Source organism: Electrona antarctica (genome assembly GCF_951216825.1).
Source record: "Electrona antarctica genome assembly, chromosome: 4".
NCBI lineage: Eukaryota > Metazoa > Chordata > Actinopteri > Myctophiformes > Myctophidae > Electrona > Electrona antarctica.
In genome coordinates, this window is record NC_136809.1 from 55,433,198 (window position 1) to 55,456,723 (window position 23,526).

The window sequence follows — 23,526 nt, forward strand, 5'->3', positions numbered from 1 at the left end:
TTCAACAGTCATTCAGTCAACCACTGAGGTAAGTAGTAGCAACTATTATGAAACCTGAGTCAGTAATACGAGTAGGCATTTGCTTTTTGCAAATCAATAATGATTTGTTTTGTTTTAATCTCAGTATTATTGCATGATGAACAAATATACGTGTCAGCTGAGAGAATAGAATAAGTTTCCATGTGGAACAGTGGAAGGCTAAAGCATGCTATATGTAATGTTCCACCACGACGAGTTCAAAGGTTTCACAAAACTCACTGAAGAATAAGAAACAACTTTAATAATGTATATAGGCTATAAGCAGAGAATCAGGCAGGAATCTGTGCTCTGAAAACATTCCTTATTTTGTTTGGTAGCCCATCAGATCAAACAATGTGTGCGTTACATCCAGGCTACACAGCAATGTCAGTGGACAGTGTATAGTGGTCATTCAATCACGCATAATCATTCACAGCCGCACACAATGCAATCTGATGAAAGTCCAAGACGTTTACAACACAATGCAGGGTAGCAGCACTGGGGGGGTCATCAAATGTGTCCGTGGCAAATGTTTGATTTTATTTTTTAAAACAACACCATTATAATGTTCTTAATTTGATTGGTTGATTAATTTATTTATTAACAGATTTGGGAATTACAGTACATTTCAAGCACAACTCAATACAAAACTGTGGATGGTCGACACCATAAAGCGTTACCCTTGTTTACAACAGGGTCCACCACACCATGTTCAATTCATCATAACATTTAGAGACACAAATATACACTTCTATATAGCCAAAAACAGGAAATCATCATAGGAGGGTATTTTGAATCTTTGATCATAAGAACCAATTACTGAATGTCTCCAGGTTTTCTTCAGAATATGCATGACATTTTACTGACACTGTGGCACTTTAGGAGCCCAACTAGTGCTCGTGTTAAGGACCCTTAACTCTGAGAGTGTACAAATGGAAAGGAGATTTGACAAAACAATGTCCACCGCAAGCCATCATATTCACGGTTATCAACCTATGTGTTCATATAATTGGTCCTCTCACTATTAAATGCTAATTATAATATTTTATATTATTTAATATTTTAAAAACAAACTCTACTTTTGTGTCACAGACCAAGTAGAAAAACGGAGGTACCATAATGAGGAATATTTAGTGAGGACCAAGATAGGTTGAAAACGGGTGAGGTGTAGATTTGGATCAAGACTATTTTTATCTACATTTGCATAACTATGATATGCAAATGTGAAAATCTATAAGATATACATCTATGCTAGTCTCGATCCAAAGCTAGGTGAAGTGGTCCTTTCAAGTCTACTGAAGGAAGGTTTTGGAAGTTGTATTTCAGAAATCGTCATATTCTCTAAACCATTCTGGGCGGGAACCCTTTTTGGTGTTTCAAGCATCGTTATGCTTTAGCTATAACGATATATATTTAGCGAAAAATTGAAAAACAAGCTCATAGCGCGCCACCGAGTGGCGCGCTACGAGCTTGTGGGTCTGCTATTTTTTTAAAAGTCGTGAAAATGTAGCGCAAATTTGGAATATATATTTTTTCAGAACGAACGTTTTTAACTCAAATCCTTGCTTCTGGAACAACATTTTCAGATGGGGGTCGGGGGCCAATTATTACATATCATTTTTGGGGTCATTGACATGAAATATTGAGCACCACTGATACAGAAACATGTCAGAATTTAGAAGACGTTTTTTAATTTTTTAATTGAGGTCGTCACACCTTTACTATGTAGCCTATGAAACAAAAAAAATGGTTAAACTGAATCAGATATCATAATATCACATATTATTGTTGAGACTTTGAGAATCTAAAAAGTACATCTCAGAAGTAGATCTTTCCATACAAGGAATTTCTTTCGAAACACAATTTGTAACAAGATCATGATATCCCATATATTATTTGTATTCTTAATTATTATTATTTTTTGTATCCCAGGAGCTGTAAAACGTGTACGCCATGGGTCGTCTGGATGGGAAGGTCATCGTGTTGTCTGCAGCGGCACAAGGGATCGGACGAGCAGCAGCAATAGTAAGGAAACCTTCATGACTATTTCATACTGTTCCATTTCTTAACCCATTTTGACCTGAGATCAGATTCTAAAAAATGTCTTCTACATCCTGACAGTTTTCTGAAAAAGCTATGTTTCTATTGGATACGTATAGGTATGGTTGAAAACCAAAATAATTGATAAAAAGAGATTTTTGGATTCTGTTACTATTGCGTGTGATAAATAACATACTACAACGGACAACCAGAAAGGCATCGTTTTCAAGATGGCGTCCACAGTGGCTAAAATGCCTATAAACTGGGATTTAATATGTAAAAAAAATCATAGTTATGCAAATGTCGATACAAATAGTCTTGATCCAAATCTACACCTCACCCTGTTTTCAACCTATATAAAATAAAAATAGATAGATAGAATGTTGTTTGCTTTGTGTGCGTTATTTGCTTCAGTGAAGGGAGTTCATCTTCATCATAGAGCCTATGAGGTGTATGCTCACATCGTCATGTTGTAGTAGCCACTCTATTTTTAATGATGCATAATTATAACATAACCTTTTATTCTTTTATTTAGTTCGGGACATTTCTGGGCATCAACATGTTGGCAGTAGTTGACTGTGCGCTATTGGTGTAGTTGGGGAGGTACAATTAATTACAATTTTGTGCAACCACAAAACAAATTTAATTTAAAAGTTACATTTATTTACTCCTTCGGGCATCAGACTTCAGATCCCCGTCAGAGAGTATTGGATTTCAATTGGGATTCAGGTTTCATCCAGATGGCATGAAACCTGCTGTTATATCGTTGAGTCTCCGAAAGTGAATCGGAAGTATTTTATCCTTTTTTTTTGAATATTTTAGAGTGTGGCAGGGCATTTAACCCATTCTGGACGGGAACCCCTTTTGGTGTTTTAACTAAGCATTATGTTATACTTTAGCTATTGAAAAATAGCAGATACAAGCTCATAGCGCGCCACCGAGTGGCGCGCTACGAGCTTGTAGGTCTGCTATTTTTTTGAAAAAACGTGAAAATGCGGCACAAATCTTTGAATATATATTCTTTAAGAAGACTTTGTTTTTATTTCGACGTCAGGCCTAAACGGGTTAATTACACCAGGCACCCGATCTGACGCAATGCCCTGCGCTAGTGGCACGCAAACTGGCACCACGGGAGCCCAACCCAGGGCAAAGCCATAGGAGAGGCAAGAAGAAGCTTGGGTTCAAGCCATGGTTCAAATGCCAAAGAAATAATGGACCTTGATATGAAAAGGGTTGAATGAAAACCAGACGCTGTAGAGATATAGACCTTGATATTAGATAGGAGAGTGTCTGTGGAGGGATGGTGGTGTTGTTGGCTAGACCGCACTCTCGCATCGCATTTCAATCCTTTTCCTTTTTTTAGGTGCAAATATAAAATAGCTGTGATACTTATGTAAGTGGTCATTAACTCAATGACTGCCAAGGACTTAGTTAAGTTCTTTTTCACGATGTCCTGGACTGCATTTTTCGTCTTTTTTTAACATGAAAAAAAAATCTTTTTATTTTATTATGTTATACTTTAGCTATTGAAAAATAGCAGATCTACAAGCTCATAGCGTGCCACCGAGTGGCGCGCTACGAGCTTCTAGGTCTGCTATTTTTTTTAAATCATGAAAATGTGGCTCAACTATTTGAATACCTGTATATATTCTTTCAGAGCAGAACGTTTTTAACTCAAATCTTTGCTTTTGGGGGGGTCCCCTGGAACTACATCTTTTCAGATGGGGGTCGGTGGCCAATTACATATAATCTTGGGGGTCCTTGACATGAAAATGTTTGAGAATGACTGACAGAAACATGGGTCTTTCAGAAAACGTACGATTTAGAAAGCATTTGTAGAATCGAGTTCAGGTCGAAATGGGTTTAAGTCCCCCAAAACGCCGTCTCTGTGTGGCAGAAAGGGCAGATCGGCCCTTTCCGAAGCTGAACCAGAGGTTTCCAACCACTGGTCTCGCTCAAGTACCACTGGTGGTACTTGAGCGCCCCCCTCTGGTGGTACTCAGGAGTCGCCCAAAAAAAGACGAAAAAAGATAAAAGTGGAATGAAATACAGGTATTTCTATTACTACCCCCCCCCCCCCCCCCCCAAATGAACACTTATTTGCCCGCGGACCCCCATTTGAAATGATATGCCATGGTTGACCCCCGTAAGAGAAGATTTACACGGTTTTCGCAGTGATTTTCAACCATTTACTCTTCAAGGACCCTCCGTTTGACATGCATTGGGCTACGGACGGACCTCCATTTAATGGGATTTCTATATCTGGGAACCCTACTGAAAGTTACTCTCATGTCTCTCCAAAAGCACTTGCATATGATGGAATATGACTGAAGCTCACATTTCACATCACACATCATAATTCACTAGCCCCCCTAAAAAAAAGGGGGGTTTTTAAAAAAATCGATTCATATCGTCGATATACGATATATCGTTACATGCCTAGCGTCTTCGGGTCCCTCAAGGACCCCTGGGGGTCCCCCAGACCCCCAGAACCAATGAGCTATATAGTCCACAAACGCACAACGCAAAAATAAATGGCTAAATGAATGACTCCAAACAACATCGACATAGTATCCCCATAGCAAATGATAACACAATACAGACTGTAGTGTGTAGTGTGTGCTCTCCAATAGGCATGCTGTGAATTCTCCTCATAGCCACTAACCACCGACCACTATTGTATTTACCGGTATGTCAATTTAAAGACCGTTATTTGTATCGGGGGAAACACACTTTAGAATATAATATGTGTAAATGACTTGAATGAATAGTGTTGTGCTGTTTGCACACATTTCTAATATATCGCTCTTGTTGTCAAGATTTGTTCTTTGTCGAACCAATTGCCTTAACCCATTTAGACCTGGGGACGCATCTGTGTCACCCATACAGCTTTTAACCACTTTTTTTTTTTTAAAGATATTTTTTTGCGGCTTACGCCTTTTTATTGGTTTTTGAAGGGACAGACAGTAGGCTGACAGGAAACGGGAGAGAGATGGGGGAAGACATGCAGTAAAGGCCGTGTCGGGCTCGGGAGTCGAACCCGCGGCACACTGCGACTGGATTACCAGTCGGGTGCCCAGACGGTTACGCCACCGCCTGAGCCAGCTTTTAACCACTTTAACCGTCATTTTTAAACTTTTGCTGTTGAAAAATAGCAGATCTACAAGCTCATAGTGTCTGAGCGTGCCCTGCGAACTTGTTAGATCTGCTATTTTTGAAAAATCCTGAAAATGTGGCACAAATCTTTGAATATATATATATATATATATATATATATATATATATATATATATATATATATATATATATTCTTTCACAGCGGACGCTTTTAACTCAAATCTTTGCTTCTTAATAATAATAATAATAATAATAAACATATTTTCAGATGGGGGTCCGTGGCCAAATACAGATCATTTTTGGGGTCCCTTGACATGAAATGGTTTGAGAACCACTGACACGGAAAACTGTCAGGATTTAGAAGACATTTTGTACAACCTGGTCTCAGGTCTCACCCATTCAGGACGGGAACCCCTTTTGTTGTTTTAAGCATTATGTAATACTTTAGCTATTGAAAAATAACAGATCTACAAGCTCATAGCGCCCCACCGAGTGGCGCGCTACGAGCTCGTAGGTCTGCTATTTTTAAAAAATCGTGGAAATGCGGCAAAAAAATCGTTGAATATATATTGTTTCAGAAGACTTTATTTTAATCGACGCCAGGTCAATATGGGTTAAAAAAAATTGTTTTTGCTAACCAAAATGCATACTGCTACTACCGTCTGAGATCAATAGACGAGACGAAAATTACATTTTCTGTTGGAGAGCTGTGCTGCGGAGAGCTCGCTGTGCTGTGGTGTTTACACTTCAGAGGGTACTTCTGCTGAAAAGGTCTACTACTCTATTATGTGGTTAAGCCGTTTAGACCTGAGAGTGACACCAGATTCTACAAAATGTCTTCTAAATCACGTTTCTACGGCGGCGGTTCTCAAACTCAAAATGTCAAGGACCACAAAAATGATATGTAATCGGCCCGCTGACCCCCGGTCTGAAAATATGTTGTTCCAGGGACCCCCCACCCCCCTCAGAAGCAAAGATATGACTTAAAAAAAACGTTCGCTGTGAACGAATATATATATATTCAAAGATTTGCACACATTTTCACGATTCTTCTTCTTCTTCAAAAAAAATAGCAGATCTACAAGCTCATAGCGCGGCACTCGGTATAGCCTCGCTATGATCTTGTAGATCTGCTATTTTCCGTCGGCTAAACGGTTTAAAAATAACGCTTGAAGTTGTTGAAAGCTATGAGGTGACACAGGTGCGTCCGCGGGCCCTAATGGCTTAACGATGTAGCCACTCACTGCATGAGCTGGCTTCTGACTGTGGGACCGTATTACACACACTCGACGGGGACAATTCTGCTCCTTCAGTCCTTTCATTTATCCCATTTTAGGCCTGAGATCAGATTCTAACAATGTCTTCTACATCCTGACAGTTTTCTGAAAAAGCTATGTTTCTATGTCAGTCGATTTTTCAAAAATGGCAGACCTACGAGCTCGTAGCACGCCACTCGGTGGCGCGCTATGAGCTTGTAGATCTGCTATTTTTCAATAGCTAAAGCATAACATAATGCTAACACCAAAAGGGGTTCCCGCCCAAAATGGGTTATTCTCGAAAAGACATTGAGGCTGCCCGGCCTGGCCACATTTGCAGTGTCCTTGTCGTCGAGATACAGTACAATCACATCAATATTCACATCGACGAATGATGAAACAAAGCAGAAATGTTTCCCTTTATCGTGTGATACAAATACACTACAGTTTAATATAAGCAGTTGCTTTTAACGCATTTTGGGCGGGAACCCCCTTTGTTGTTTTAAACATTATTTATAATTTAGCTATTGAAAAATAGCAGATCTACAAGCTCATAGCGCGCCACCGAGTGGCGCGCTATGAGCTTGTAGGTCTGCTATTTTTGAAAAACCGTGAAAATGTGGCGCAACATTTGAATATATATTTTTTTCGAAACGAACATTTTTAACTCAAATCTTACTGGGGAGGTCCCTGAAACAACATATTTTCAGATGGGGGTCGGCGACCAAATACAGATCATTTTTTGGGGTCCATGACATGAAAAAGGAACCACTGACATAGAAACATGGGTTTTTCTGAAAACTGTCATGATTTAGAAGACATTTGTAGAATCGTCCTCAGGTCAAAATGGGTTAAACCAGTGAGTTTTCAACCCTTTTTCATGTCAAGTCCCATTATTTCTGACCGGATTTGACTGAGGGGCAGCCTCCAGCTTTTCACCAGAAGAGGAAAAACTGATTTTATGTATTTATTTAATCCAAAATGAGTTAATAGCACACGCAGACTCTTCACATACTACTAGAGCATGTCTGAAATAAATGTAAATATGAAATAAATGCTTAAACATGTAGCTATAGGTGTAATGTTAGAGTCCACAGAAGTGAACCTTTCAGGCCTGTTTTCTCAACTCGCTGTTTCTCTGCAAGACATTACTCTATAAGCCATATCTCCAAAACCGGTGGGTCAAACTGAACAACCAATATGTCAATTTGAAGCTACGATTCCCTGCAAAAAAAAACCCGAAATGAAATGAAAAAATAATAAGAAATATCCAATGGCAGCGACTCAGTCAAATCTGGTCTCATTTATTTATTTGGCATGTTTGAGCCCCGGGCCACCATTTAGCCTCTCAAACACAAAACGAAAGAATATTTTGTTGTCGGATAATAAGACTTTGTCTACAATTCTTTCTGCAAACGTTGATCAAAATAACAATTATTCTTCATTCTCTAATTGTGTAGACTTCTTGTAAATTAAGTAAAGCAGATGTTTGACAATATTTTAATTTAACTCTTGAGAGCGTAACAATTAAACCAAATGGACTCGTACGGGTCCATTTGGTTAACAACGATACTTTTTCCACAGACCACATGAAAATGGGATCTCATGTTATGAACTGGATAGGCATGAATCATTGTCATCGTCGGTCACAGTTCATTTTCATTTAGGCAGTGATTACATTTTTAATGTCAGGCAACATATATCCTTATCCACAGCTTGCCAAATACTTACTGTATGTCAGTGTTTAATATATCAAGATAGACTCATCTCTAATTTATATATCTCCGCTGTCAGGAAGAAAACACCGAACTAAAACATTTTTCTTTTCCAGGAAATGAAAAATATATTTTTTTCAGGAAATGACAGAAAACCTTAATATTTTGAAAACAAAGCAATGTATATACTTCCTCATCAAAGTCGGTGTTGTGACTTTTATATATTGTCAATTATTTCCATGAGACAGGGAGAGGTGGTGTGACTTTAGCAGACAGTTTGAGGGTCCAATAGAGTTATAAGAGGTTTTGTCCAAAGCGCTTTTTAATCCATTTCAAAACAACACACAAGACGTAAAGGGTGTTCAATATCACTGATTTATGAAAATAAATGAAATCAAAAACCTCAAAAATGGAGTTAGGTGGTTTCCACAGGGTTTTTTGGGAGTCCCCTATATATATATATATATATATATATATATATATATATATATATATATATATTCTCAATCCGATTTGATTCATGGTATCTTTTTGATATACATAATTAATTTATTTTCCTGGTCAGATATTGGACTAGGTATTCTATTTAGAAATGTTGAATCCATTTTTTAAACCTTATTATAATTTTTTCCCTCCTGTTCCCACGTCGTCGCAGGCGTTCGCTAAAGAGGGAGCCCTGGTCACGGCCACGGATATCAACGGAGAGACGCTCAAGGAGCTGGACGGCATCCCAGGTATAATACTGCTGCTCACCTATACTGCCATCTACTGGACAACACACACGGTGCAGGCAGAATGAGCCTATTGATTCTCATCACCATTTTCCCACCATTATGCTATATATATACACCTCTGTATATTGTATTGTATTGTTCGAGATCACCCACTATTGCATAATGTTGGAATTCTTCTTAGGATGCTGTTGGAGGTGCTCCAATCGAGCGGCCACCGATCGGTGATTGATTGATTGATTGATTTATTAACATATTGGAGAATTTCAGTACATTTCAAGCACAACTCAATCGGTGTTAATTTTTTCACCATATTTTGAATTAGTCTTAGTCTTTTGAATAACACCACACTTAGTCCTATTTAGTCTTCTGAAAAACCTTAGTCGACTTTGTCTTTAGTCTGAACTCGATACAGAACTGTTAACTGTGGACGACACCATACACTTGTTTACAATAGGGCCCACCATGTTGAATGTTCAATTCATCATACATCGGATCGACCGGTGCCCGATCGGCACTGCAAATGACTCGATCGGTGTTCTGCAATTTACCCCATCTGGAGAAACCCATCTTTTTTTACACCATTTAAATGGTATAAAAGTCATTCAGATAATACTGTATAGTACAATAATAGCCTATCATTTTTGTGACCGGCCTAAACATTCTTCCCTTCCTCCTTCCCACACACGCACAGGAACAGTTTTTTTTTTTATCATCATTTATTTTGAGTTTTTTTTTTACATAGACACAAGGACAACACAATACAAGACAGTTACTTAAAAAAATGCCAACAACAATGTGTATAAAAACAACAATGAAGAAACAAAGGAACAGAGAACAGTTTGGACGTGTTTTTTTTTTTTTTTTTTACATGTAATAATTTTGGAAATATTAACATTCTCCCCTTACGCACAAGAAAGAGGTATCGGTTCGGTGTCTGCCGATCATGAGAAAAACAATTCGATGATGCTGTAGCTCTGCCAAGTGGGGGTGGTCTATATTAACCCATTTAGGCCTGATAAAACAGGCCTAAATGGGTACTGAAAAACAGTATTTTGTTCTGGAAAAACCTCATGTTTCTATATCAGTGGTTCTCAATATTTCATGTCAAGCACCCCAAAAATGATATGAATTTGGCCGCCGACCGACCCCCATCTGAAAATATGTTGTTCCAGGGACCCCCCCCCCCAGAAGCAAGGATTTGAGTTAAAAAACTGAAACTCTGAAAGAATATATATTCAAAGATTTGAATATATTTGAACCAAAGGGGGTTCCCGCCCAAAAATGGGTTAAATGCCTCAACTGGCCTGCATTATTATTAAATGTCATGCTCACTGATCACTGTCTGATACTGTTTTTGAACTCTACTTTAAGCCAGTATGGGCGGGGAACCCCTTTTGGTGATTTTAAGCATTATGTTACACTTTAGCTATTGAAAAATAGCAGATCTACAAGCTCGTAGCGCGGCACCGAGTGCCGCGCTACGAGCTCGTAGGTCTGCTATTTTTGAAAAGTTGTGAAAATGTGGCACAAACCTTTTGAATATATAATATGTTCCTTCAGAGCGAACATTTTTAACTCGTATCTTTGCTTTGGGGGAGTTCCCTGGAACATCATATTTTCAGATGGGGGTCGGCGGCCAATTACATATATATATATTTGGGGGTCCTCCGTCCTTGACATGAAAATGTTTGAGAACCACTGACATAGAAACACAAGGGTTTTTCAGAAAACTGTCAGGATTCAGAAGACATGTGTGGAGTCGTCCTCAGGTCTAAATGGGTTAAGCCAGTGAATACTACAATGGCCACTGGAGCGTACGTACAGCACTCTGCTCAGTATGTCAGCTAGTCTAGACACCACACTAACAGATATCGTTCTCGTTCATTCGTACTTGACTGCACTTCAAACGCACTGCTGTGTCCTGTAAAGTGTACATACTGTGTAGGCTGCTCCAGCTGCATTGGTGAGATTGACGATGCTTCAAATTGCTTCACATGAGAGGCCTCACTTGTAATACTGCTATTATTACTTTCTTAAAACCGCCGTAATAAAATACATGTTTTAGCTTAAAGGTATATTCAGTGATTTTACTTAATTCAAATATCACTTATTTTTTCTTTTTTTCTGGATAATCCTCCCTACTATAGAGTGTACTGACCATATAAGGAGTTCCTCCCTGTCCCCAGTGAGCCCCTGGGGTCAAAAAACCCTAGTTTCAGTTTTGGTGGCGGGTGGCAAAGCCTTCATCCAATCAGGATGAGAGGGGCCTTTCTCCAATCATGATCGACTGGGGGCGGGCCTTGGTGCACATGCTGTTGGCCTGTTGCACTTCCCCCCACTGTAGAGCGTGCATGTGCACATTTTGTTACCGGGTGGTTTTCCAAATCACCCAAATCACTGAATGCTCCTTTAAAGGACAACTTCGGTTTTCTTTCATCAAGGTTCATGTTTTAGGTTGTTAGAGAAAGTAAGTGTTTTTTTTCATTTGCTGCTTTCTTTCGTTTTAGCGATTTTAGCTGTTTTTGACATGGGGCCGGGGCATTCGAACATGGGGCTAAATATGTTTGGGTTTTTTTACAACTTTTTACAGCGATTTCTTGTTACAATTTACAATTTAGGCATTTAGCAGACGCTCTTAATCCAGAGCGACTTACATTAAGCAAGAACAAAAAGCATGGCACTACATCACATGTAGTTATCATGAAACATGCGTAAGCTAAGAACGTAATAGTTGTCATTTACTATAGTCCTACTAGACTCCAGGAAATTACGTATGGCCACACAAGATCACAGGATCTACTGAATGTGAAGGGGGATGGAGGGGGGGGGGGGGGTGTCATACTGTGTGTTGTAGGCTCAATATGACAGTTTGTCACCAAGCCACATTCAAAAATAGCTAAAATCATTAAAACGAAAGAAAGCAGCAAATGAAAAAAATAAAAATAACACTCACCTTTTACTTTCTCTAATAACCACCTAAAACACGAACCTTGGTTGAAAAAACCCCCCTAAAGTTTTCCTTTAACCCATTTTGGGTTAAGCTTTAGCTATTGAAAAATAGCAGACCTACAAGCTCATAGCGCGCCACCGAGTGCCGCGCTATGAGCTTGTAGGTCTGCTATTTTTGAAAAATCGAAGAACCACTGACACAGAAACATGTCTTTTTCAGAAAACTGTCAGGATGTAGAAAACATTTATAGAATCTGATCTCAGGTCAAAATGGGTTGAGGCCAATATCGGCCGATACCGATGTGTTTGCCGTTTTAATCTCCCATCACTGGTAGAAATGGCTTTAATGTGACATGAACTACACTAGGAATCAAGACCAGAGTGGTGGACGTAACCAGCAAGGATCAAGTTGATGTCCTGGCCGAGGAACACGACTATGTGGATGTGCTGTTCAACGTCGCTGGGTACAGTACTTCACCGAACACCGCACGCACGCACGCACGCACCCCTATACTAAATGCAATGCTGCTATGATTTCACATGTATAATGAAATCACCCCTATTGCTCCTATTACCAAATAACCCATTTAGGCCTGACATTTAAAAAAAATGTCTTCTAAATCCTGACAGTTTTCTGAAAAACCTTATGTTTCTGTATCAGTGGTGCTCAGTATTTCACGTCAAGGACCCCAAAAATTATATGTAATTGCCTGCCGACCCCCATCTGAAAATATGTTGTTCCAGTGACCTCCCCAGAAGCAAAGATTTGAGTTAAAAACGTTAATAATAAAACGTAAATAATATGTATTCAAAGACTTGCGCCACATTTTCACGATTTTTCAAAAATAGCAGACCTACAAGCTCGTAGCGCCGCACTCGGTGCCACGCTATGAACTTGTAGATCTGCTATTTTTCAATAGCTAATGCATAACATAATGCTTGAAACACCAAAAAGGGTTCCTGCCCAAAATTGGATAATATGTCTCCCATGTTGATCACATGTTGTCTAGGACCATCCCCTATACTACTTAACTACATTTCTAAAATCCTTCTACTTTAAGACTTAACCCCCACTTGACCTGATCACCAATCACCTTAACGCCGAGGAGAGGGGGCCTCCGAATTGACAACTTCATAATTTTGTCGACACTCAATTCGTTTAACCCATTTTGGCCTGACGTCAAAATTTAAAGGAATGTCTTCTAAATCCTCACAGTTTTCTGAAATACCTACTGTATGTTCCTATGTCAGTGGTGTTCAATATTTCATGTCAAGGACCTCCAGAATTATGTGTATTTGGCCGCCGACCCCAATTGATTTGAGTTAAAAACGTTGGCTCTGAAAGAATATATATATTCAAAGATTTGCCCCTACATTTTCTCGATTCTTTTTCAAAAATAGCAGATCTACAAGCTTGTAGCGCGGCACTCGGTGCCGCGCTATGAGCTTGTAGATCTGCTATTTCCAATGGCTAAAGTATAACATAATGCTTAAAACACCAACAGGGGTTCCCGTTCAGACTGGGTTAAGATCCCCATTCTGTGGGCTCAGTTTACATATTTTGATTCAGTATTTCACCAAACGAGTTAAAATATAGTCGGCGTATCCAGTATTACTTTGTGTGCTCTTTTTTGCTATGTTATGTTATGTAGTTTTTGTCTTTTGCCAAATGACGAACACAATATTTCAACGACAGATTCCAAGAGGTAGCTCATCCCAAACGTCAAAATGAACGTCAGTACTTTGTCCTCAATTGACTTGAAGTTTTAGGATGTGCTACTGTACCTCTTTTAGTATTTTTTGGACATTGTGGGCTCCATTTTTGTCACCGCTAAACCCCTTATCCCTAAACTTTTTGCCTTTTTTTTTTTTTTTTTTTTTACTATTTTGTATTTTTGAATAGTCAAAATTCCCAGTCTACAAGCTCACAGCGTGTCAATGTAGATTGGCTAGTTGAACTATTCAAAAATGTTTTTCAAAAAAGTAAAAAATGGGAAAGAAGTTTAGAGATATGGGGTTTAGCGGTGACGAAAATGGAGCCCCATGTGTACTGCATGCAACACTCCGCTGAGACCTCTGTTTCTAAGCAACATTTTTTTAATGCTTCCAGGTTTGTCCATCATGGCAGCATCCTGGACTGTGACGAGGCCGACTGGGACTTCACCATGAACGTCAACGTCCGCAGCATGTACCTCATGAGCAAGGCTTTCCTGCCAAAGGTGATGGATGACCTTTAGCCCTCCCACTACCAGTGGGGTTTTCAACCATTTTCATATCAAGGCTCATCATTTACTCTGCATTTAAACCCACAGACCACCATTTTTTTTTTTTAAAGATATCTTTTTGCGGCTTACGCCTTTTATTGGTTTTTTGAAGGGACAGACAGTAGGCTAACAGGAAACGGGAGAGAGATGGGGGAAGACATGCAGTAAAGGCCGTGTCGGGCTCGGGAGTCGAACCCGCGGCACACTGCGACTGGATTGCCAGTCGGGTGCCCAGGCGGTTACGCCACCGCCTGGGCCACAGACCACCATTTGATAACATATGGGGCTCCATTTTCGTCACCGATAAACCCCTTATCCCTAAACTTCTTAGCCTTTTTTTTTTTTACTATTTTGCAAAACATTTTTGAATAGTTTAAATGGCCAGTCTACAAGCTCACAACGTGTCAATGTAGATTGGCTAGTTGAACTATTTAAAAATATTATTCAAAATAGTAAAAAAAGGCAAAGAAGTTTAGGAATGAGGGGTTTAGCGGTGATGAAAATGGGGCCCTTAGCCTCTCAGACCCAAAACTAAAGAATACTTTGTTTTCGCTTGGATAAGATTTAGTCCACAATTCCATGCCTTGTTGATGTCGGTACCATTAGGAGAGATAACAGGCAAACCTCTTCTACATTCTGTAATTGTGTAGACTTATTGTGAATTAAATAACTCTTTAGAGCGTAAAATGGTTTAATTTTACGCACTCAAGAGTTCAAGATCTAATAAGGGTCCGTTTGGTTACCAACTCTCCATCATTTAGCTGGGGGACCGACCTGGAACCCCCTCAAGGACCACTGGTTGAGAAACACTGCCTGGGGAAACTGGGAAATTAACTACATGAGCGTCCCTTTTCTAAGGGGTGAAGCTTATATATATATAGGCAAGAAACAACCGATCTAAGTACACGCGCACGGCAACGTGTCTGTCGCCTTGTTGTGAAGCTTGTAGATCGGCTATTTTCGGTGAAGAGATTTTGTGTTGAGGAGGGGGGGAAGGAGTGGACGACGGACGCACAGAGCCCCCCTGGGTGACCGTAGTCAACTAAGTACTATATAGGGTTTAAGTTGAAGAAAACATATGTCCTCTTTGCTGATCCTATGCTGGGAGAACAAGAGGGCAGTAAATTGAGGCGACATATGTTTTTGTTGCCTTGCTTTGTTGCCCTGTTGGGATTAGTTGTATTACTTTGAGCCTGTGACATGATGGGCACTAACTTCCCATCTGCTAATCCAGCTTTAGCCTCAAACTAATCAAAGTCTCTTAACCCATTCAGGCCTGACGTCGAAATTAAAAAAAAAAAAGTTTTCTAAATCATGACAATTTTCGAAAAGATTTGAGGCACATTTTAACGATTTTTCAAAAATAGCAGACCTACAAGTTCATAGCGCGCCACTCGGTGGCGCGCTATGAGCTTGTAGATCTGCTATTTTTCAATAGCTAAATTATAACATAATGTTTAAAACACCAAAAGGGGTTCCCGGTTTAATGGTTAATGTGGTTAAACGCTAACGTGACATGGATGCGTTCCAGGTCTCAATGGATTAAAGATGAATAATTGCCTTGCACCGTAGCTCATTAGTTATGAGTCAGTTATTTACATAACGATTGTCACATGATCATTCATATTCCTATATGTATTGTTTTTGGGAAGATTCTGTGAATATGACTTGGGACACCTTCAATGCATTCTCATTCTAGATGTTGGCAAAGAAGTCGGGAAACATCATTAACATGTCATCTGTTGCGTCGAGTATCAAAGGTAAAGGATCTTAACTACATTGGAAAGTACTATTTTAGACTTCGCAAATAAACTTTGTTTTGTGCCGGGAAAAAAAAGGATAGCTATGAACAAGGTATGCCCCATGTTCAGTGTGATCCTCTTAACTGACAATTGGTTTGCGCGTGTGCGTGCGTGCGTGTGTGTGTGTGTGTGTGTGTGTGTGTGTGTGTGTGTGTGTGTGTGTGTGTGTGTGTGTGTGTGTGTGTGTGTGTGTGTGTGTGTGTGTGTGTGTGTGTGTGTGTGTGTGTGTGTGTGTGTGTCCGTGCGTGCGTGCGCACACACACGTTTTCCCTTCCACAGGAGTTGTGAATAGATGCGTCTACAGCACCTCCAAGGCTGCGGTTATCGGCCTCACAAAATCCATAGCCGCAGATTTCATCGAGCAAGGCATTCGCTGTAATTGCATCTGCCCTGGTAAGGATGTTATTGGTTTTTGAAACGAACAACATGTGAAGAAAACAGAGTTATTTTCCTTGGTTTGGAACTCAGGGTCAGAAAGAAGCCCTGCTTGTAGTATTATCCCATTTAGGCTTGATGTTGACATTTTAAAAATGTCTTCTAAATCCTGACAGTTTTCTGAAATAATACCCATGTTCCTATGTCAGTGGTGCTCAATATTTCATGTCAAGGACCCCCCGAAACTATATGTAATTGGCTGCCGACCCCCCATCTGAAAATATGTTGTTCCAGGGACCTCCCCAGAAGCAAAGATTTGAGTTAAAAACGTTCACTCTGAAAGAATATATATTCAAAGATTTGTGCCACATTTTCATGATGTTTCAAAAATAGCATTTCTCCTATAATAAATTGTGGTCCAAAAAGCGATATTGTCGGGGAGGTGTCTCTGTATCGTTTATGATACAGTCTGTTTATAGCGAAAATGTAACTAGCAGTAACATTATTGTTTTCTCTCAGTCAGTTGATTCTTCATATCCATTATGAGTGAAACGGCCGGGATGGTTTGTTTAATTTTCAAACACAATGCAAATAAAAAAGTACATGAACCTGTGGACTTAGCGCCCTCTACCGATATTGACGTCAGACTTTGGTGCTCAATTCTGGGGGGTGGGGGGGGGGGGGGGGTGGATGTTCATCAAAAATACGCCCACAATGTGTGGTGTCGTGATGTGCTATGAGCTTGTAGATCGCCTTCTGCAAAGACATCTTAAAGGGAAACCCCTCGGAGACTGCAGTCAATGAAGTATTGTATATAACATTTAAAGATGGAGTGCCACAGTTTTTGTATTTTTTCATTCAGTTTTTCATGTGTATGAGGTGACAGCACTTCATTAGACACCCTGGATTCGTTTTTGTGTGCAATGGTGTATTAACTTTGTATTTAAGGTTTCTTCCTGGAGGCAAACGGACCAATGAAATAAACAGTAATATATTGACATCACATTATCAGCCCCTCCCTTAACCCCTCCCCCTTTATCATACAACTACAGCTGTGGGTGCGGCTTCAGTTCAGGTGGATCAACCACCCATCACCACCCACCAGGCAAACCAGGCATACTTAATGAACTGGTGGGAGTGTCCACATAAAAGCATGATTTTAACAAATACTGTACACTTTTTGGAAAAAAGTTATTCCTCCTTATGTTATAATAATACCTGATGATCATGTTTCAGGGTGGAAAAGAATCGTGGCACTCCATCTTTAAGTGGTTAAACGTCCACTTTACAAAAAAGCAGACAACTTTAGTGTTAAATAAAATAAATTACCATTTAACTTAAGCAGCTTTTGTATCATTTGTGTTTTTATTTGATGCAAAACGGCAGCAGCATGATTATGAATCGTGCTCTCTCTGTATCGGCATTGATCATTGGAAAAACCCGAACCGGTCGGCCACTACTTGCAGTAGATATGATTAAGTGATGTGTGTGTGTGTTAGGGCATTCACTTCTAGTCATTTTTACTAGTTGCCTAGTTTTTTTTTTTTTTTTTTAATAAATATTTGTACATTTAAAAACTGTACATTGGTGACTATAACTATAATCTACCTGATCTTGAGGCCTACAAAAAAGGGGAAAAAATATATAATATATATATATATATATATATATATTTTTTTTTTTTTAAATATATTTTTCTTATCAACTAGTACCAACAAGGTCGACTAGTGGATTTACTAGTCGACTAGTAAACTAGTCGACTAGTTGCTTAATGCCCTAGTGTGTGTATATAATGTACACTATACAGTATAGTGTAAGTACAGTATTATCCATGACACATCGTGATAACTTCATACGACGACGACAGCAGATTTTCTAGTGAAATATGCGACATCTTTTTGACAAGCAGCGTGGTTGTACGTACGACAAAGTATAAATGATAGCCTTTAGTTTAGTATAGAGCAAAGCAAAGCAAAGCAAAGTTACTATATTTACCCAGGGTAACTGGACTAAGCATCAGATACTTGTTTACAGCCAGGCCCTGCTCATAGAACATTTCATGGTAGTGGTTCAATGCCTTGCTCAAGGGCACTTCAGCGGTGGTAATTTTAACGTGCCGGTCTGGGGATACGAACTGGCGACCTTCCGGTATCAAGACCGCTCCGCAAACCGTTCGGCCAACGCTGCCACAAGGGTATGCGCGTGACATCATCATACCTGGAAGTTATGCGGGAACGCCCACTGAGTGGCAAAAAACTACTTTCTGGCATCGACAGCCCATTCATCCAAACAGAAAAGTCCTGTCTGGTTGCATTAAACAATTTTAAACTCACCAACATTGCAGCTGTACGAAAAGCTTGAATTATCCTCTTTCTATCTGCAAGAGTTTGGAAGTGCTTGTTTTCAATAACACAACATTTCGCTGCGTCCTGCATTATGTGACATTTAGAAACAGGTGGTACGCAGGACGGTTGAGTGATTTAGAACGAGCGCTTCCAAACTCCAACACTCCATGCTGCTCAATGTTTTGCCACTCAGTCTAGATGAGGGGGGCGTGTCCTGATGGGAAAATCATGCATGTGCATACTCTATAATTGTTTAGACTGAATATAAAGGATGTTCTATCGGGGCGGCTGTGGCTCAGGAGGTAGAGCAGGTCGTCCAATGATCCATGGGTCGGCGGTTCGAATCCCGGCTCCTCCTGTCTACATGTCGAAGTGTCCTTGAGCAAGACACTGAACCCCAAATTGCTCCCGATGTGCTGGTTGGTACCTTGCATGGCTTCCGCTGCAATCGGTGTATGAATGTGTGTGTGTGAATGGGTGAATGTAATGCACAATCTATGTAAAGCGCCTTGGATAAAGGTGCTATATAAATGCACCATTTACCATTTACCATTCTATGTTTGGGTCATCAGGGACTGTTGACACACCGTCACTGAGGGCCAGGATCCAGGCCCAACCCGACCCCGAGCAGGTATACTGAGCTTTTTCATTGGATTTTCTATTTTTTTGAGGGGCGGCTATATGCCCAGCTTTGTGTGTGTGTGTGTGTGTGTGTGTGTGTACCATGGAATGTGATGATCTGATTGGCTGAGCACGGAAAAAGTGATGTATGATTTGATGATAAGAGCGCCCCTCACTTCACTTTTAATTTTTATTTATAGCAGATAATTGTGTGTGTGTGCGTGCGTGCTGGTTTCAGGATAAACAAAACTATATAAATGAACCAATATTTGTACCAACCCTCTTTATTTATATAGTACATTTTACAGCTCAAGGTTTTCATTTACAAAGTGCTGCACAGGAAAATGACTAAATACACCCTGGAAAAAGAAGCTCTCAATATTGAATTAACATGTATATAAATATACTGTATATCAATATTGAGAGCTTATTCATGTTTCGGTCACGTTAGTCTTATGGATGGATTAAGGTCTAGGCGAATAACTGAATTAAACATTTGGGCGCTTATTTCCATGTGCACATAATTGTCTCCACCAGGCCGAAGGCATGGGGAGAGAGTATGTTTTGCACTCCGTCCGTGTGTGAGTCCGTTCGTCCGTCTGTTACCAGCTAATCTCTGACACCGGTAACCCGGTCGATGCCAAATTTTGCACACCAGGCCGAAGGCATGGGGAGAGAGTATGTTTTGCGCTCCGTCCGAGTGCCCCAACTTTTCCAGAACGACCTGTTATAGCGCCACCAGGAGGCTGACTTTTGAAAAACAATTGTTTTGATATTACTCCAAAAATCCCGCAAATTGTTACACACTATCTCTATAGTCATGTGTTCAAGACAGATCTGTCCGATATTTCATATTCCATCATATTCCAATTGGCTAACATTGGCTTTCAAAGTTTGCAGGATTGGCCCGTGTTTAACAAAAAGCCTCAAATCATGAACGCAGCGTGCAATTTACGTGAAATCTTTCACAGACTTTCCTACTAGGCTGAGGAATGTATCCACCCCTTTTCACATTGGCCTGTTATAGCGCCACCAACAGGTGGATTTTAGCTAAACCCATTTTTGCAACAAAATGCCTCAAGTCATTCAATTGCCATCCAAGACATAAGAACAAATGGCACCCTTTTCACATTGGCCTATTATAGCGCCACCAGGAGGCCACAACCTGACCTGCCCTGGTGGAGACCTGTCCCCACGAGGGGCACTTTATCTAGTTATTTATCTGTATTGGTTGTAAATATTTACGAGCCACTTTTACTGAACATGGCTTCTATGGCAATACATTACAATAAACAGCTCACCAGTTGCAGCTGTAATTGTCCAGGATTTGGCAGGTCTTGATCAACCAACCTTTGACAGCAGTAACTGTGTGAGGCTAGATTATCCACATCATGTGTGCAATTGTGTAATGTTGTGTCTTCCTCTGTAATGTATTTTTGTTTGTCATTGATGTTTTATGTGTGGCTGTAGCTGGGGTGAAAGCCCAAGACAAATTTCCCTTGTGGACAATAAAGTTTGACCTTGACCTTGATTATTCCCCCACCCCCCCCCCCCCCCCCCCCTGTGTTGTGTTTTGCACACTGTGAACATAACTATGCTCCGCAGGCCTTTAAGGACTTCATGGCGAGACAGAAGACGGGTCGAATGTGCACAGCGGAGGAGGTGGCTCACTTGTGTGTCTACCTGGCTTCAGACGAGGTACGTGTTACATGGGTGACGCAATAAATATACTGTATGTTAGGTATGATTGGGGCGGCTGTGGCTCAGGAGGTAGAGCAGGTCGTCCAATGATCCCTGGGTCGGCGGTTCGAGTCCCGTCTCCTCCTCCTGTCCACATGTCGAAGTGTCCTTGGGCCAAGACGCTGAACCCTACATTGCCTCCAATGAGTCGGTCGGTGAAAGCTCGCCACCGTCGGTGTGTGAATGTGGGAAGTGAGGACGCTGGCGTCGACTGTTCGCCGCTTCACCTCCCAATGTATGAATGAATGAACCATTGTAAAGCGCTTTGAGCACTTGGAAAAGCGCTATAAACATGCAATTCATTATGCTGTGTGGAGACGGTCGCACTGAGGAAAAGGACAGGAAGCAGAGCTGGAGGTAGCAGAGACCGAAATGCTGAGGTTCTCTCTGGGAGTAACGAGGATGGATAGGATCAGGAACGAGTACGTCAGAGGGACAGCGCCAGTGGCGTGCACAGATAGACACTAGGGGGTGCTAGAGCCCTTTTGGCAATGTGCCCTTTTGAAGAAAAAAAAAAAAAAGCGCGCCACTCGGTGGCGCGCTATGAGCTTGTAGATCTGCTATTTTTAAATAGCTAAAGCATAACATAATGCTAACACCAAAAGGGGTTCCCGCCCAAAATGGATTAAGGCAACCGGCCGGTTCCACGCGCTGCACAAGGTGCCCTTTTTTAACTTGAGCACCTGCCCCTCTAAATGTCTGTGCACGCCACTGGACAGCGCATGTCGGATGTTTCGGGGATAAAGCCATAGAGGCCAGGCTGAGATGGTGTGGACGCGTACAGAGGAGGGATAGTGAGTAATATATCGGTTGAGGTTTTGAGGTTGGAACTGCCAGGCAGGAGGCCTAGAGGAAGACCCAAAAAACAGTAGATTTACGGATGTAGTGAAAGAGGACATGAAGTTAGTTGGTGTGAGAGAAGAGGAGGCAGAGGACAGGGTGAGATGGAGGCAGATGATTCGCTGTGGCGACATCGGACAGGGAGAGATGGAGGCAGATGATTCGCTGTGGCGACATCGGACAGGGTGAGATGGAGGCAGTTGATTCGCTGTTGACGACAGAGGACAGGGTGAGATGGAGGCAGATGATTCGCTGTGGCGACAGAGGACAGGGTGAGATGGAGGCAGATGATTCGCTGTTGACGACAGAGGACAGGGTGAGATGGAGGCAGATGATTCGCTGTGGAGGCAGAGGACAGGGTGAGATGGAGGCAGATGATTCGCTGTGGCGACAGAGGACGGGGTGAGATGGAGGCAGATGATTCGCTGTGGAGGCAGAGGACAGGGTGAGATGGAGGCAGTTGATTCGCTGTGGCGACCGAGGACGGGGTGAGATGGAGGCAGATGATTCGCTGTGGAGGCAGAGGAGGACAGGGTGAGATGGAGGCAGATGATTCGCTGTGGCGACCCCTGAAGGGAATAGCCGAAGATGTTAGGCACGCTGTTTGCAGACTAAGGATCAATGCTCAGATGAATCGTTTTCTGATTACAGAACTTAACCCATTTTAGGCGGGAACGCCTTTTGGTGTTACTTTAGCTATTGAAAAATAGCAGATCTACAAGCTCATAGCGCGGCACCGAGTGCCGCACTATGAACTTGTAGGTCTGCTATTTTTGAAAAATCGTGAAAATATGCCTCAAATCTTTGAATATATATTCTTTCAGAGTTTCAGTTTTTAACTCAGATCTTTGCTTCTGGAGGGTCCCTGGAACAACATATTTTCAGATCGGGGTCGGTGGCCAATTACATCAAATTTTTTGGGGTCCTTGATATGAAATATTGAGAACCACCGATATAGAAACATGCGTTCTTTCAGAAGAAAATACATTTTAAAAAGTCATTTTTAAAATGTCGACGTCGGGCCTAAATGGGTTAATTACAATTTGGCCTGACAATATTTATGTGAGATGCATGATTTTTTTTTCTTCCCCCACCTCCCCAGTCAGCGTACGTGACCGGAACGGAGCACATCATCGACGGAGGATGGAGACTGTGAAGAGGAACCTGTCGGCCTATACCTAATTAGACACTGCTGCTGCTGGGCAACACGTCATTTTATAAGACGTGCACGTACAAAACATACAGAAATAAATTAAGGAATCACGCACAACTGCTTTTGATATGATTAGGATCAGCTCCTCCAAGGAAAACAAACAAATTAACAGAGCTGAACGTGAATCCACCCCACCGCCCACCCCTTTTTTTTCCCCTCACTGTATATGTTTCTTTTCCCTTTTTACCTCCTTTATGATGAATTCCTGTTCTGTCTATAGAAGTGTCTATTTGTACGTCTCTAAATGTTTTGATGATTTGAACATGGTGGACCCTATTGGAAACAAGTGTAATGCTTAATTGGGTCGTCCACTCACAGTTAACAGCCTTTGTATTGAGTTTGTGCTTGAAATGTACTGTAATTCTGCAAACTGTTAATAAATTCTTCAATCAATCAATCAATCAATCAATCATTGTGGTCTCTACTGTCGAATGTGTGGTGGTTGGACTAATGTCTATTATCTTCAATGTACTGTATAAGCAAACTCTGTCACAGAT

The 23,526-nt window shown here is 40.9% G+C and overlaps 1 protein-coding gene across 2 annotated transcripts; it reads left to right on the forward strand.

Annotated features, from left to right (window-relative positions):
* On the forward strand, positions 1-23,326 carry bdh2 (3-hydroxybutyrate dehydrogenase, type 2). 2 transcript variants are annotated; one of them, XM_079500250.1, is made up of 10 exons: positions 1-32; positions 1,954-2,043; positions 8,802-8,880; positions 12,197-12,293; positions 13,940-14,048; positions 15,793-15,853; positions 16,175-16,288; positions 19,188-19,246; positions 20,842-20,934; positions 22,919-23,326. In XM_079500250.1, exons 2-10 carry the CDS (start codon positions 1,972-1,974, stop codon positions 22,970-22,972), a joined length of 738 nt encoding a protein of 245 aa, XP_079356376.1. In that variant the 5' UTR covers positions 1-32; positions 1,954-1,971; the 3' UTR covers positions 22,973-23,326. The 2 variants fall into 2 exon arrangements, with proteins under 2 accessions (XP_079356376.1, XP_079356377.1); XM_079500251.1 differs by having other exon boundaries at positions 7-28; positions 1,951-2,043.
* Positions 23,327-23,526: the final 200 nt, after the last annotated feature.

Coding starts and splice junctions, on each gene's coding strand:
- bdh2 (XM_079500250.1), top strand. CDS start 1,972: ATGGGTCGTCTGGATGGGAAGGTCATCGTGTTGTCTGCAGCGGCACAA. Junction 2,044..8,801: donor TCGGACGAGCAGCAGCAATA/GTAAGGAAACCT, acceptor ACGTCGTCGCAG/GCGTTCGCTAAAGAGGGAGC. Junction 8,881..12,196: donor GGAGCTGGACGGCATCCCAG/GTATAATACTGC, acceptor GAACTACACTAG/GAATCAAGACCAGAGTGGTG.